The 12,463-nt window shown below is 45.6% G+C and overlaps 2 protein-coding genes across 2 annotated transcripts; one reads left to right on the top strand and one right to left on the bottom strand.

Moving 5' to 3' along the window:
* Positions 1–5,340: 5,340 nt before the first annotated feature.
* LOC125550395 (microsomal glutathione S-transferase 3-like) lies at positions 5,341–7,265 on the bottom strand. The gene is made up of 4 exons (XM_048713388.1): positions 7,033–7,265; positions 6,864–6,939; positions 6,574–6,746; positions 5,341–5,669 (listed from the first exon to the last, which is right to left on the bottom strand). The coding sequence occupies exons 1-4, from the start codon at positions 7,143–7,145 to the stop codon at positions 5,585–5,587; spliced, it is 447 nt and encodes a 148-aa protein (XP_048569345.1). The 5' UTR covers positions 7,146–7,265; the 3' UTR covers positions 5,341–5,584.
* Positions 7,266–8,471: 1,206 nt separating this feature from the next.
* LOC125550394 lies at positions 8,472–12,095 on the top strand. Its single transcript, XM_048713387.1, has 2 exons — positions 8,472–9,138; positions 11,301–12,095. Exons 1-2 carry the CDS (start codon positions 8,578–8,580, stop codon positions 11,406–11,408), a joined length of 669 nt encoding a protein of 222 aa, XP_048569344.1. The 5' UTR covers positions 8,472–8,577; the 3' UTR covers positions 11,409–12,095.
* Positions 12,096–12,463: the final 368 nt, after the last annotated feature.

Below are 12,463 nucleotides of genomic sequence, written 5' to 3'. Positions count from 1 at the left end.
CGAGTGGGCCCAGAGATACCTCTCCGTTTACACGGAGTGACAAATCCCAGTCTCGATTCGTGCCAACCCAACAGACACTTTCAGAGATACCCGTAGTGCACCTTTATAGCCACCTAGTTACGTTGTGACGTTTGGCACACCCAAAGCACTCCTATGGTACCCGGGAGTTGCACAATCTCATGGTCTAAGGAAATGATACTTGACATTAGAAAAGCTTTAGCATACGAACTACACGATCTTGTGCTAGGCTTAGGATTGGGTCTTGTCCATCACATCATTCTCCTAATGATGTGATCCCGTTATCAACGACATCCAATGTCCATGGTCAGGAAAGCATAACCATCTATTGATCAACGAGCTAGTCAACTAGAGGCTTACTAGGGACATGGTGTTGTCTATGTATCCACACATGTATCTGAGTTTCCTATCAATACAATTCTAGCATGGATAATAAACGACTATCATGAACAAGGAAATATAATAATAACCAATTTAGTATTGCCTCTAGGGCATATTTCCAACACGTACGTCTTCACAGCCCGATCGATCAAGCACCGAAACTACGGCACGGGCCGCACGGATGCGTAAAACCCTACTCCTGCTTTGTGGTTTGTATTGAGTTCTTGCTCGGGAGCGTGGAGTGCTACAGTACACACCAGCAGCTAACGAGACCGAGCGTGAGTGTTCTCTGAACTAGCTAACCCCCTCTATGTTGCGCATGGGCCTCCTTTCATATGCTCAAGGGGTCACCGACAGGTGGCAACGTAGACAAGGGTAAAAATGGAAAGGTGCTGCGGTAGGTACAGCTACCTGCTACAGTGTATCATACCTAACCCTGACGGCAGGGGACAAGGGTATTAAATGCCCGTCTGTGTCGCCTAAACAGTGCAAAAGGGACCATCAGGGATGCCACCGCTCACCACGATGGCAAACTTGTCAGCGCCACTCGCCACCGTGCACCGCTGGTTGCACAGCCTCCCGCCACGCACGCCTGGAAGGGTCCCAGAGCGACACGTTGGTGGATGTGCTGAAGCGCGAGCACAGAGTGGTGGCTTGCCGCGGCAAGCGCCTTGCCGCGGTCGTTGTCTTGTCGCGTCCGGGAGCTTGTCGCTCACCGGGCCTTGCCGGGACGCGTGGCGCGTCGCGGCAAGTTCCTTAAGATGCCTTGGGTGGCCTTCCCGGCAAGCTCCTCTTGCCGGGGTCTTGTCTCCTTAAGCGCTTTGCCTTGGTTGGCCTTCCCAGCAAGCTCCTCTTGCCGGGGTCTTGAGATGCCTTGGTTGGATACTTTGTTCTTGAATGGCTCCAAAGTAACCACGGAGGACCTTGGCGGTCACCCAGCAAGCCTTGCCGCGGGATGTTGCGACTGCCCGTGCACAAGTTCGGGATACTAGCACGCGTTCAGCTCGATGACGATCCCCGGACTTCGATCCAGCAAAGTGTGGGGGATGAGTTCCGTCAGCACGACGGCGTGGTGACGATCTTGATGTTCTACCGTCGCAGGGCTTCGCCTAAGCACCGCTACAATATTATCGAGGATTATGGTGGAGGGGGGCACCGCACACGGCTAAGAGATCAATGATCAATTGTTGTGTCTATGGGGTGCCCCCTACCCTCGTATATAAAGGAGTGGAGGAGGGGGCCGGGCAAGGAGGGTGGCGCGCCCTAAGGGGGAGTCCAACTCCCACAGGGAGTAGGACTCCCCTTTTTCCTATTAGGAGTAGGAGAAGGAAGGAAGAGGAAGGAGGGAGGAAGGAAAGGGGGGGCCGGCCCCCCTCCCAATTCGGATTGGGCTTGGGGGGGCGCGCCCCCTCCCTTGATCCTTTCCCCTCCTTTCAACTAAGGCCCAATAAGGCCCATATACCTCCCGGGGGGTTCCGATAACCTCCCGGTGATCCGGTATTGTCCCAATCTCACCCGTAACCTTTCCGGTGTCCAAATATAGTCGTCCAATATATCGATCTTTATGTCTCGACCATTTCGAGACTCCTCGTCAAGTCCGTGATCACATCCGGGACTCCGAACAACCTTCGGTACATCAAAATATATAAACTCATAATGAAACTGTCATCGTAACGTTAAGCGTGCGGACCCTACGGGTTCGAGAACAATGTAGACATGACCGAGACACGTCTCCGGTCAATAACCAATAGCGGAACCTGGATGCTCATATTGGCTCCTACATATTCTATGAAGATCTTTATCGGTCAGACCGCATAACAACATACGTTTGTTCCCTTTGTCATCGGTATGTTACTTGCTCGAGATTCGATCGTCGGTATCTCAATACCTAGTTCAATCTCGTTACCGGCAAGTCTCTTTACTCGTTCTATAATACATCATCTTGCAACTAACTTATTAGTTGCATTGCTTGCAAGGCTTAAGTGATGTGCAATACCGAGAGGGCCCAGAGATACCTCTCCCACAATCGGAGTGACAAATCCTAATCTCGAAATACGCCAACCCAACATGTACCTTTGGAGACACCTGTAGAGCACCTTTATAATCACCCAGTTACGTTGTGACGTTTGGTAGCACACAAAGTGTTCCTCCGGTAAACAGGAGTTGCATAATCTCATAGTCATAGGAACATGTATAAGTCATGAAGAAAGCAATAGCAACATACTAAACGATCGGGTGCTAAGCTAATGGAATGGGTCATGTCAATCACATCATTCTCCTAATGATGTGATCTCATTAATCTAATGACAACTCATGTCTATGGTTAGGAAACATAACCATCTTCGATTAACGAGCTAGTCAAGTAGAGGCATACTAGTGACACTTTGTTTGTTTATGTATTCACATAAGTATTATGTTTCCGGTTAATACAATTCTAGCATGAATAATAAACATTTATCATGATATAAGGAAATAAATAATAACTTTATTATTGCCTCTAGGGCATATTTCCTTCAGAATTATAGGACTTTTCAGCGTTCGAATCACACCAGGGGAGTTCCCGAGGGTCCCACAAGCTTAGGTGGCGCGCCAAGGGGGGCCTTGAGCTTCTGGCCCCCCCGGGCACCTTCTGGTCCTTCCCCGAAGCTTCCTGGGTACCTTCTTGTCCATAAAAAATCACCGTAAATTTTTATGGCGTTTGGACTTCGTTTTGTATGGGTTTTTTTGAAACAAATAAATAGACAACAAAATAAAAACTTGGCACTATGTTAATAGGTTAGTCCATTAAAATCATATAAAAGTGCACCAAAACCATATACAATTATTGTAAACATGACATGAATACTTCATAAATTATAGATATGTTGGAGACGTGTCAGGTAAATGGTAAAAAAATATGAAGTGTGGATGCTAGAATAGTGCATAAGTTTGATCAATGATAATTGTATTCACTTTTTCTATCATCATAAATAACGACTCTTTCTTATAAATCTCATCATGATAAAATAGCAATCAATTCACATGTTATGGTTTAAACAATGCACTCCATTGAAACTTAACAACTTATATTCTTAGTCACCAAACAATAACTAATCATATTATTTTCAAAAAATTCTAAGTAAGATCTCCATATACTCAATTATTATATAGCCTTCTATGATTAATAGTACTCAAAGCATATTTTTAGAACAAACAACATCCATCAAACACAGAGAAAGATAGGAGCTTAATGTTTCGTCTCCCAACTTACTTATCATCGAGATAATTGCCAACAAAAATAATTCATGATCAAATATATTTGACTGGATATATGTGCCTGGATCTTTCACACCACACAATGTTTGCCAAGTGGAGAATAACTGAGGTTGGAATAAGAAGTTGACTCAACATGAAAAGTAAATAGATATGTCTTTCGCAGAGGGAAGCATGGATTTGCTAATGTGCTAAAGTTCATTGCTTAAAACAAGATAGTTTCATTTGAGAGGTGTAGTTTTCCTGTCAACGGTTTAACGACAAAGTTTTCAATATCTTTCATGTTAAACACATTAATGGCGGTTCCCATGCAAAATTTTTTATTTCCCCTCCACCATGCTAACACAAACCATGGCTAGCCGAATCCACATATGCCTGCCAACTTTCAACTTTCTAGGGGGGGGGGGGTATTTTCATAAATAATTCAAGAATGTGCTCCTTTTAACTAGCCTCTCTCAAATTTGACGAGTGAATAAACTCTCGTCGATGAGTAAAACACACTTAGCATGGAAGATATTGACTACCCTATCGCTCCATGAGCGGTTCGGGTACACAAAAAAAATGTTCATTTGAAGATTTTAGAGGTGACACATGCAAATTTACTTGGAATGACAGTGAAATACCATATATAGATAGGTATGATGGACACTCATGGAAGAAATTTGGCTTAAGGATTTTGGATGCATAAGCAGTATTTCTGCTTAGTACATAGTTTTTGGCTAGCAAAATATTATAGGCAAGCACCACATGTTGGAGGATTCATAACAATATAATTTGTATGCAAATATAACCAAACATAACTCATTACGTTGTCTTTCTTCTTCAACTTCAACTTATTTGATCAAGTTTGAAAATAATTAATAAGTATTCACAATCATAAAAGATGTCCAAGATAGTATATTTGTATGTGAAGAGTAGGAACCATGGCGACGACGACGGTGCCTTGCCATACGAGGGGGGAGACAAGCTTGTGTCGAGCAGAAGGGCCTCACCAGCCCCGAAGGGATACACGAAGAATGATGATGACGATGAGGATGTCGAATTCGATGTCTCGCCATATGATGGGGCGCACAAGCACGGATCGAGCAGAAGGGCGGCACCAGGCCGGTGCCAAGGAGAAAGACGACCTGTTGCCGTACGAAGAGGCACACAAGCATGTGACCTCAAAAAAAAGAGCAGAAGGGCAACCCCATCCCAGAGGAGATTCACTCTTGTTAGAGGAGAATAGGCAGTAGTTATACACAATCGATGTTTTTTCTTGTACCAGACCGTATAGCGTATACTTTAGCTGAGCACAAGTCACAAAATAATAGCGATTTTGGAAAATTACTTTTCCTTTTGGAATTTAGAAACGGCACAGACAGCCTCATGTATAACTCTTGACAGGTGCAAGAAAATCAAGTTAAATACTTCCTCTGTTTTTTAACTCTGCATATAAATTTGGTCTTAGATCAAACTTTATAAAGTTTTGATCGAAGTATGACCAAGATTATAGGAAAATTTACTAACATTCATAATATCTTTTTTTGCGGGATAACATTCATAATATCAAACCAATATCATTAGGTGCATCAAGGAATTAATTTTCATAATATACATGTTTAGTATTGTAGTAGATGTTGATATTTTTCAATATAAATTTGGTCGAACTTTATGAAGTTTGACTTGAGACGAATCAAACCAATATCATTAGGTGCATCAAGGAATTAATTTTCATATTATACATGTTTAGTATTGTAGTAGATGTTGATATTTAAAACTGTGCTGCAAAAGCTACAAAACCTCGATGTTACAAACCGTCTCCATCTAGCTTTATTCTGTGAGAGTAAAACAGACGCACACACATTTTTGGACACTATAAAAGACACCACCGCCATGTCTAAATGACTCGAGTCACAAACGCCTATCAAGTCAGGCACATCAGTCCGGAGCCTCAGATCGCCTCCCTGATGACAAGGTTGATGCCGAAGGACGCCGTGCAGAGGATCAGCCCGATGATCGCCAAGAAGTTGAGCCCCCTGCAGAGTTCACCAAAGCGAAAAGGAAATCACCAAGATCAGAATCACTTCTATAAGAGGATGACTTAAACATGGACAACAAGGATATGAAATTCGTCGATGCTAATGCAATTCAGGCTCATCGATGCGTTATTCGGCGTCATAAGCTGCAAATTTGGTTCAGGTCAACCATTTTTCATACTCAATCCAGAGCTCACGACTTTGCTCCTCGTTATCGTTTATAAAACCTAAAACCGGGGTGGTTGACATAGGACAGAAGCTTAGGTAGGATTTTATTTATTTTTGACCCTGAGAAGCTTAGGTAGGATTGCAGCATCACATCCAATTAACAATGTCCTACTTTGCGATGCAATGTGAATGAATCTCACCTACCAACCAAGGCCTTCCTTCACCTGCAGCAATGGCCCGTGTCAATTCAGAAAAAAGATGTGCAGTGCAGGCAAGCAGTAGTGGGGTGCTAGCTAGCTGTTAGCTGCTGGGGCCTCAGCCAAAATTGGGAATGAAGAATTGGAGACAAAAGACATCTCTCTGTGCGTATGCAGGAGGTTGAAGAAACACTTCAAAGCCACTCCAGGTCGTCGGTGAGAATCAATGGAGCCGCGCTCATTATGAGCACACCTTTGACATGGCTTGGTTAGTGGAGCAGCACCAAGTTGAGCCCTGCTCTGCCCGCTCACCTTATTAATGAGTTGAGTGTGGTTGACTAATACTGTGCCATCCTATTAATGAAATCAAATGGCTTGTAGTATAGTAATTCCTAGGACTGAGAATTTCCTAAGAAACTAGCAGTAAAACATGCTGGAAATCAAGGGGATCTCTCCCCAAGGATTTGATTTGGATGCCATTATCATCTGAATCATCTGCAGAGTTGTTCATCGCTGAGCAGAGCAAAAGGCAAACGTACCCAAGCTTGAGGCGGTTGTCCGGGACGCCGGTGGCGTAGCCCTTGAAGTAGAAGAACCTGGCGACGGTGTAGAGGAGCCCCAGCGCGGCGGCGACCACCGGGTGCTGCAGGCCACCGAGCAGCACCGTGACGAAGAAGAGCGGCATCATCTCCAGCGAGTTCTGGTGCCCCCTCTGCAATCCCACAGCACAAACCCACAAGAATTCAGTCAGTCAACTCGCTCAAATAGCACACACGAAATCAGCAGGACAGAGCAGGGCAGAGAGGGAATCTGGCCGGCGGCGGCGAACCTGGACGCAGTTGAAGCGCTTGGCGTCCTTGTTCTCCGACTCGATGGCGTACAGCGTGGGGTAGAACACCTTGTACCTGAAACAAGCGGCAGGATCGCCGAAGCTCCATGAAACTCTCCAAGAATCAGATCAAGAAGCAGAGCGCGGAGCAGAGGCGGCGGGCACGTACTTCTTGCGGGCGGCGCCGACCTGGAAGCTCATCCAGAAGTTGAGGAAGGCGTAGGCGACCACGGTGAGCACCACGTAGCCGTACTCCTTGGTCAGCTCCACCAACACCGCCATCGTCGTCTACCTTGGTCTCTCCTCTGGCGTTTCTCTGGATTTTCTTTCTTTCTTGTTGGAAACTGAGATTGGATTGTGATGAGATTGGGAATGGAGGTCTGTCTATCTGTCTTATAGGGAGTGGAGGGCTCTAGAGAAGTCTCAGAATAAGTTCCTGCCCTCCGGCCCAAGAAAGCCTCGACCGATTCGCTCCTTCGGGCCCATCTCGGCCATGACACGCCCACCCAATGGGCCAGCCAGCACGTACTACTAATTACTTTCCCTTTGTCTAAAAAAAACTAATTACTTTCCCTTTTTCTCCGTTCTGTCCCTTATCTTTTCCAGCGAGGCATTCATTGGAGACATTTCAAGGCGACAAATTTTTATCGATAATCTGGAACGAACGCGTTCAATTGTTTTTAGAATTTTCATGTTCGATTTGACCTGGAGAGAGCTTTGCCGCTAAGACTCTGCACAGGTCAACGGGGGGGCTGGCTGGCGTCACGCGTGACGTCTCCCTGGACGTCGCCATTGGAATCATCGACGTCTCGATTCTGGAATGAATCTGGTGTGGGTCTTTGGAATTCCGTGGGTTCGGATACCATGAGCGCAGAGGCAGAGAGGTCGAAGAAGTCTACGGTTTGGAGATCGTGGAAGAAACAGACGACGTGGACTCTGCTTTCGACTTGCAGAAAAAGAAAGAAATCGCGGACAGGTAGAAATGGAAGGCTGATGTGGGTCTCGTCTCGAGTTCGTTTGGTAGCACCAACTACTCTGCCTCCGTTGTTCAGTTTGTCTGATTTCCTAGCTTTTCAGATGTGAGCAGGGCAGTCGGTCGTGACACGGAGCAGCACGCATGGTGCGAAATCGGGGACAAATTGCAGTTAGAAATGGCTTTTAATTAGGTCTTTCTGACTGCAGATTCGGCGTTTACAACTTAACATGAGTAAAATTGCCCAGGAGTCGGGAGTGCATCACATCTTCTGGTCTGAATAACCAAAAGGTCATCGACAAGGTAAAGCCGGCGCCAACAAGAGAGCGGCGACAATGACACGTCGGCGGCTTGTAGCGATGGTAGTGGTCGTTCGGTGGTCTCGAGATTTCCATGTAATTTTCATTATGTTTGAGACGCTTTGTACTTTCAATAAACTGTGATAATAGATCTGGATCCTTTTCATAAAAAAATATATGTGTGTTTTTTGATGAACACGAGGACTAAGATCAGGATCAACATCGTTATACACAGACATGAACTTCCCATCACCAGAAATAAGAAGAACATACATATTAGCAGAATAAAATAAAATAATAAGAACAAACACATTTTGCCAGACATGATGGTCGTTGTCTAACACCCACTGAAACTCTCTTACTCACACACAATCCCCTTATCACCTACATCTGATAGAGTGAAAATGTCTTATACTCCCTCCGGCCGGGAAAAGTTGTCTTCATGGCGTTTTTGCACAAAACCCCTCCCCAAACTCCCGACACAACCCGCACTCCTCGTCTTCTCCAATCGACACACCCCGCCGCTCCGACACGGGCGCATCGACGCCGGAGCTCCCCTGCTCAGCTTCGCCGTGCTGCTCCCCTGCTCTCCCGCACGTCCTCCTCCGCCGCCGGGGATGCCTACGCCACCGCTCCCTCCTGCCTCGCGCAGCTCCCCTGGCCCCCTTGCCTGCCTCCCAAATCTCCCCTCTTTCACCCTCAAAGTTGTTTCTTCTTCCTCCCGCTGCGTCTCCTGCTTGCGCGCTGCGGCGACACCTCCTCCTCGTTGCCCCCGACGCCGGAGGAGGCACGGGGAAAGCAGCAGTGTCTCGCGCTGCGCTTGCGCCACCTCGGGTGTGCGTGGGCCTACGCGTCGGTCGCCGCCTCGGCCGTGCGCCAGTCCGCAAAGGAGGAGGAAGGGGATTCCGTTCGCCGCCAAGGCGTACTGGGTATGCTCCTCGAGTCCCCGCTCTTCAGGCCCCTCCTCACCTCCCTCATCAAGAAGCAGAACAACATGACGCAGGTCCTCTCCTCCCTTGTCAGCTTTCATTTTGTTTGAAATTATTTTGGCCAGCAACTCCGTGGTTTGCTTCTGTTGATTCTGGTCTTGTTATGTTGGGGCCGAGCAGATGCTGTAGCGCACAGGGATCCCCGACCGGCCCATGTTCTTCCCGGAGTACCCTCTCTCTGTACAAGCAGAAGCAGCTATGAGAAACTTTTCATTCAGTCAAGTTCTACTGATTTTTGGTCTTCTTGAATTTTGTATAGTTGAGATAGATGTTCTACTTCTTTCATTCAGTCAGGTTCTACTGAAACATTTTGCAGAAACAATGTACTGCTGAAACTGAAAAAAGGAACAGAAACATAAATGTTCTGCTGAAACTGAAAAAAGGAACAGAACCACACCTGAATAATTTGTACTCCTCCTTAATTCTTCAATAGATTTAAAAATGTTCAGACTTTGAATGTTCACTGAAATAGTAAATCTTGTCTTTCCTAAAAACTGAATTTGTATATTAAGTCTTTGCTAAAGAGAAATAGTAAATCTTATCATAACAAATGCTCATTCAGAAGTGTTCAGAAATCTTCAGTTTTTTATCCTGAAATGTTCAATTTTTTGCTCTCTAAATTGTGTGCCTTTATTGCTCATTCAGTGCTCAGTACAGTATTCAGTTTGAGTAAAATTCAGTTCGTGTGGTGAGTTGAAGAGCATTGCTCCCTGCCTTGCTATGCCTAGTTATGTTAACTACAGTATCATTGTCTACTTTGGGGTCTTTTGTGGTGAAAGTATGGGTCTTTTTGTATGGTGGCAAGATGACTAGATGGATTCAAATAAATCTAGCTAATTCAAATAATTCCAAGTTAATAAAAATAAATCCAAATTAATTCAAATAATTAAGAATAAGAATAAGAATAATTCAAATTATTTCAAATAATTAAGAAGAAGAAGAAAAAGAATTCAAATAATTAAGAAGAAGAAGTACGGCGAGGTATTCGTAATGGCGTCAAGTCACCCTTGCCATATGGATCATATGTAAGCTCTTGCTGCTAACCTAGAGGAGTACATTTTCTTGCTTCAAGTCTGAACTTATGTATGGAAAATGCATGCTTCGATTCTGAACCTATGCACTCCATTTTGTGGTGATTAATTGCCACTTCTATATGCACTAAGAAAAAGAAGCCTGAACATGGCATGCATGCTTTCTTGTGGTGTTAGCATCCCAGCACTGATCAACACAGCTTGTCCTCACAAGCACATAGAAAATGACAGGTTCTGAACACCAAGTTGACAGGTTCTGAACATCAAGTTTTATGAAACTTCTTGTAATATGCATAAAAATGTATAACAATAATTGGAGTATTTATGATGATCAAAGTGTTTCTTACTCAAGTGTAATTTGTTGCCTCATCCACCATTTAGTATCCCCTGCTTGACTCAAGCTCAGAATTTAGGAGTAGAATAGAGTAGGCTTCAATTTGTCAAAACTGAATTTTACTCACTGAAAATATGACAGTGGAGTACTGTCCAAACTATATTCACCGTCTAAATTTCATTGATGTCAAATTTTATTTATGTGTCAAGTTTGACATCAACTTGACAGATCAAAACCTGACAGAAATTGACAGGTTTTGGAAGAAAATGACAGGTTCTGAACATCAACTTGATTGAATAATATAGTGTCAATTCTGATTGTTAACAGCAGAATAATACAGTTAATAGCAGTGTAATGGAGTGAGAAATCTTACTGTAAATTCAGTTACTGTAGTTACTGAAACTTCACCGTAAACTTCCAGTACACAAAATTCAGTTATCTTTTTAGTAGGGAAATTTCTGTAACAAATTTCAGAAGCTTGTATTTTCACACAGATTGTGCTCTAGCTGATACATCTGCGTGTTCTAGCATTCCCCTGCCAATGCATACCGATATGAAATTTCCTTTTTGTTTAATTTGTTGAGCTATTGCTACTGCTTAATCAAACAATGCATACCATTATTTACTGAAATAAACCATTATTTACTGAAGATAAACCTGGTTGATCTTCATTTTCATAAACCTGGTTGAGTATTACAGAGCAATTGACAGCAATTTGATCTGATTAGAATTCAGATAGCAAAAGTTAACTGAACTTCTTTATTTGTAACATTTATTCAGAGGACATGATCAATTGTGTTTCAAATTACAGAGCAAGCAAGGTCCGGCACTGGAGATGAAAAAGCAAGGAGCCTTGTACTTCTTTCTTCTCACCGACAGCAGCACGAGCAGGGGACCTCCGGCGACAGCACACGAGTAGGTGACCTCCGGGCGGCAACACGAGCAGGGGACCAGTAGCAACTTGCAGTGGAGCAGGGGAAAGAGCTCGAGCTTGAGGTCCAGGCGCGGCCGGAACTCACGGTCGAGGCGCTCGACACCCAGGCGCGCGCAGGTCCTGGCCGGCGGCGGCGCAGATCCTGGTGGAGGGAGGGGATATCGGCCGCGCAGGTCTGGTGGCGGCGGCCCAGGTCCTGGGTGGCGGAGGAGCACGTCCTGCGCAGCGGCGGAGCAAGCAATTGGGTGGCCCAGGTCCTGGGCGGCGGAGGACCACGTACTTGGCGGCGGCGGAGCAAGCAATTGGGCGGCGCAGGACCTGGGCGTCGGAGGAGCACGTCCTGGGCGGCGGCGGAGCAAGCAATTGGGCGGCGCAGGTCCTGGGAGGCGGAGGAGCAAGCCCTGGGCAGCGCCGGCGTAGGTCCCCGATGGCGTCTTGCCCTGGCGACGCGCGCGGGCGACAGACAGAGGAAGAAGGAAGGAAACGGCGACATGTTTGTAATAGATTTTAAGCTACGAGGGCGTTTTTGCAAAATTCACAGTACATTAAGCTGTGGACAACTTTTTTCGGACGGAGGGAGTATTAAATTACAGAGGAAGTAGTGATGATATAGAAATGCACGGGCAACTTCAATATGAATCATCAAATTGCTCTAGATGTTTGGATCAGACAGTCAAAATATTTTTGCCAACTAACGATGGTCATAAAAAATGTCCGGAAGTGGAAACAAACATAGGTGAGGTTGGCGAGCATTCACACCTGCGTCACGTCAGAAACCGGCACGTTCGACCCATCCAGAGCCCACACACTTGGATATTTCCACCATTGTTTCCACGCCAAAGCATGCCCTTTCCCACTACCTTCACCCCGATCGCCCCCTTCCCATCGTTCCAGTCGGTTCCACTGTCGCGACGAAAACGATCGTCGTCCCGCCGGAGTCAGAGGACTCGAGCATGGTGGTCGCCCGCAAGGCCATTGTTTCCACGCCAAAGCATGCCCTTTCCCACTACCTTCACCCCGATCGCCCCCTTCCCATCGTT

This window comes from Triticum urartu, chromosome 4 (assembly GCF_003073215.2).
Source record: "Triticum urartu cultivar G1812 chromosome 4, Tu2.1, whole genome shotgun sequence".
In the NCBI taxonomy this organism is placed as follows: Eukaryota; Viridiplantae; Streptophyta; class Magnoliopsida; order Poales; family Poaceae; genus Triticum; species Triticum urartu.
The sequence above is the reverse complement of the archived record's forward strand: the minus strand, read 5'-3'. Positions and strand labels throughout refer to the sequence as shown.